The sequence below is a fragment of the Pollachius pollachius genome (assembly GCF_949987615.1).
Source record: "Pollachius pollachius genome assembly, chromosome: 3".
NCBI lineage: Eukaryota > Metazoa > Chordata > Actinopteri > Gadiformes > Gadidae > Pollachius > Pollachius pollachius.
In genome coordinates, this window is record NC_136936.1 from 49766718 (window position 1) to 49769217 (window position 2500).

Below are 2500 nucleotides of genomic sequence, written 5' to 3' on the forward strand. Positions count from 1 at the left end.
TCTCTCTTCCTCTCTCCCCCTCTCTCTCTCTCCCTCTCTCTCTCTCTCTCTCTCTCTCTCTCTCTCACACACACACATGCACACACCCACATATATTCATATAGACAAATGTGTTCATACTCAAACTCTCACACACAGTCTCTCTCTCTCTCTGTCTCACATACACACACACACACACACACAGTCTCAATCACACACATACACACACACACACACACACACACACACACACACACAGTCTCACGCTCACACAGTCTCACTCACTCACACACACTCACACGTCTATAAATACCCACTTGCTATCACAGACACCATTCTCTGAGAGCCGCACACAAGCCTTGCCCCACATTCACTGTTCATGCCAGTCATTCTGCACGTGTCAGGGCCCAACGAATTCCTACACACACCTCAATGTGGGTGTGTGTGTGTGTGTGTGTGTGTGTGTGTGTGTGTGTGTTTTTTGTCTCAGTGTAATCAATGTGGAGACGGGCACTAATGCAAGAAACGCATCAGGATTGGTCGGTCAATAGTGGCATCTCCCACCTCACTGGTCAGCAGACACGAGCTGATGGCCCGAGGACTTCAGCTCCGGGCCACAGGGTGCAGTTTGACCTCTGACCCCCAGGACTTAGACAGGAGGAAGGCGTGCGCGAGGACGGAAAACCCCGGAATGAGAAGGGGGGTGAATGATGGGTGTGGGAGAGGGGATTCCCATTCTGGGTGTGACATGGAGCCCAGGGAGGGTCAGCTGTGGACTGGGAACTCTGGGAATGTTTGACGGGAGTGGGCTTACGACCGGAACCGGGAGAGAGGTAAAGTATGAGAGAGAGAGATGAAGAAAGACCGAACTACAGAGAGGCCAGAGGAGGAGGAGGAGGAGGATTGGGAGAGGAAGAGGAGAGGAGAACTGAGGCTCATCGCTCGGATCCATATTCCTGACCCCTTCATCTGGTGGATTTGACCAGCGCTTTATCACAGCTACGTTCTCAGAGGGCTTCACAGCTCCAGGTTTGAAGCCCCCTCATAACCCCCCCAAGACCAAGGAAGAACCAGAGTGATGGAGGGAGGGCTTACACCGGATTCAGAACCTGAATGAGTGTAACACCGTAGAATTCTAGGAGTGGATCACAATGAGTCGTGCTAGCAGTCTGGATCAGAGCAAAGAGCGAGAACGAATAGCCGAGACTATACTGCAACGTTTCGGTTCACAAACGACGTTCAACAAGAGGTTACGGAACAACGGTTGAATAATGAGAACGAGTTGCCAATCACTTCTGAGATTACAATAATCTGTTAATCTGAGCTAACAAAAGAATATGGGTCATAAAGAACCCAAATGAGCCGATCCTTCAACGTCTCTACCCCGACGATATTTAGGGCTTCAATAACGTTGTTGATTTACTCCACCACAAACATAAGTAATGGGATAACTGGCCATGTGAGTATGCTGCCAGTATAAACGGGTAGAGGCTCTCCCCCTGTTAGAGCCGTATAATCAGACGGAGGAATCACCTCAGCATCACTTTGCTCTAATGAAGCCGTTAAAAGACCAGTAAAAACATCCACAACACAATGGTTAAAAAAAACTATCCCGGTTGATCCATTCCCAGGTCAACCTGGAGATAAGATTCCATCAGAGTTAGAGAGAAAGCAGGGAGCAGAGAGAGGGAGATAGACCGGAAGAGACAGGCAGACAGACAGACAGCGAGGAGAACAACAGATTCGCTGGAACAAAAGATGTCGGAAACCTCGCGCGCTGCATTATTGAAACGGTGTGTTGGGTGCGTCTCTGCTAATGTGTGTTTGGTTGTGTGTGCGCTCGTGCGTGTGTGCTCGTGTGTGCGTCTGTGTGTGTGAGTGATGTCAGGACTCGCGAGATGTCTCGGAGAGAACAGGTGGGACCCGACCTGACCCCGCCCAGCACACCGCCTCGCCCTCACCACAACCCCTGGCTCCACAGGGATCAGCCCCTGAAAGCCCGCCAGTCTGTCACAACTCCCCGGCTGTCCCCCACTGACCTGACAAACCCACTGACCTCACAAACCAACCGGTCTGGCTCCACTAACCCACTGGTCTGACCTCACCGACCCAGCGATGGCCCCACTTTAACCTGGCAGACACAGCTCAAGGCAGAAGCACCCCCCCCACTGGGAACAATACTCCACCAACACGCGGACCCCCGGAGAGAGACTCCTGGATCAATGGAACATAACTCCGGCCAGATACGGACGAACCATCACTGCTGGTTCCTCCGTAGAGCTGCTCAGGCTGATACCAGCGGGGTCGTGTTACCGGCCGTCCCACTGAGCTCAGGGCCCGAACACGCTGGCGTACGCTCCGGCACTGGGAGCGCTGGGGACTCACCTGTGAGGTTGGTGCGGGCGCTGTAGGATCCCAGGTACTGGCCGTCCGTGTTGGGCGTGTAGCACTCGAACAGCCCCTGGTCCAGCGCCGTCACCTTGGCGATGTGCAGCAGGGCGGAGTCGCGGCTCAGCCTCTC

General features: G+C 53.4%; 1 protein-coding gene across 1 annotated transcript in view; it reads right to left on the minus strand.

Moving 5' to 3' along the window:
• LOC307073897 (immunoglobulin superfamily member 3-like) overlaps positions 1-2500 on the minus strand; it is a 32470-nt gene that overhangs the window by 9974 nt on the left and 19996 nt on the right. Inside the window, exon 2 of the mRNA XM_079733855.1 lies at positions 2365-2500. This exon is cut by the window's right edge and continues 245 nt beyond it. Coding sequence (XP_079589981.1) covers positions 2365-2500 — 136 coding nt within the window. The remainder of the gene's footprint in view (positions 1-2364) is intronic.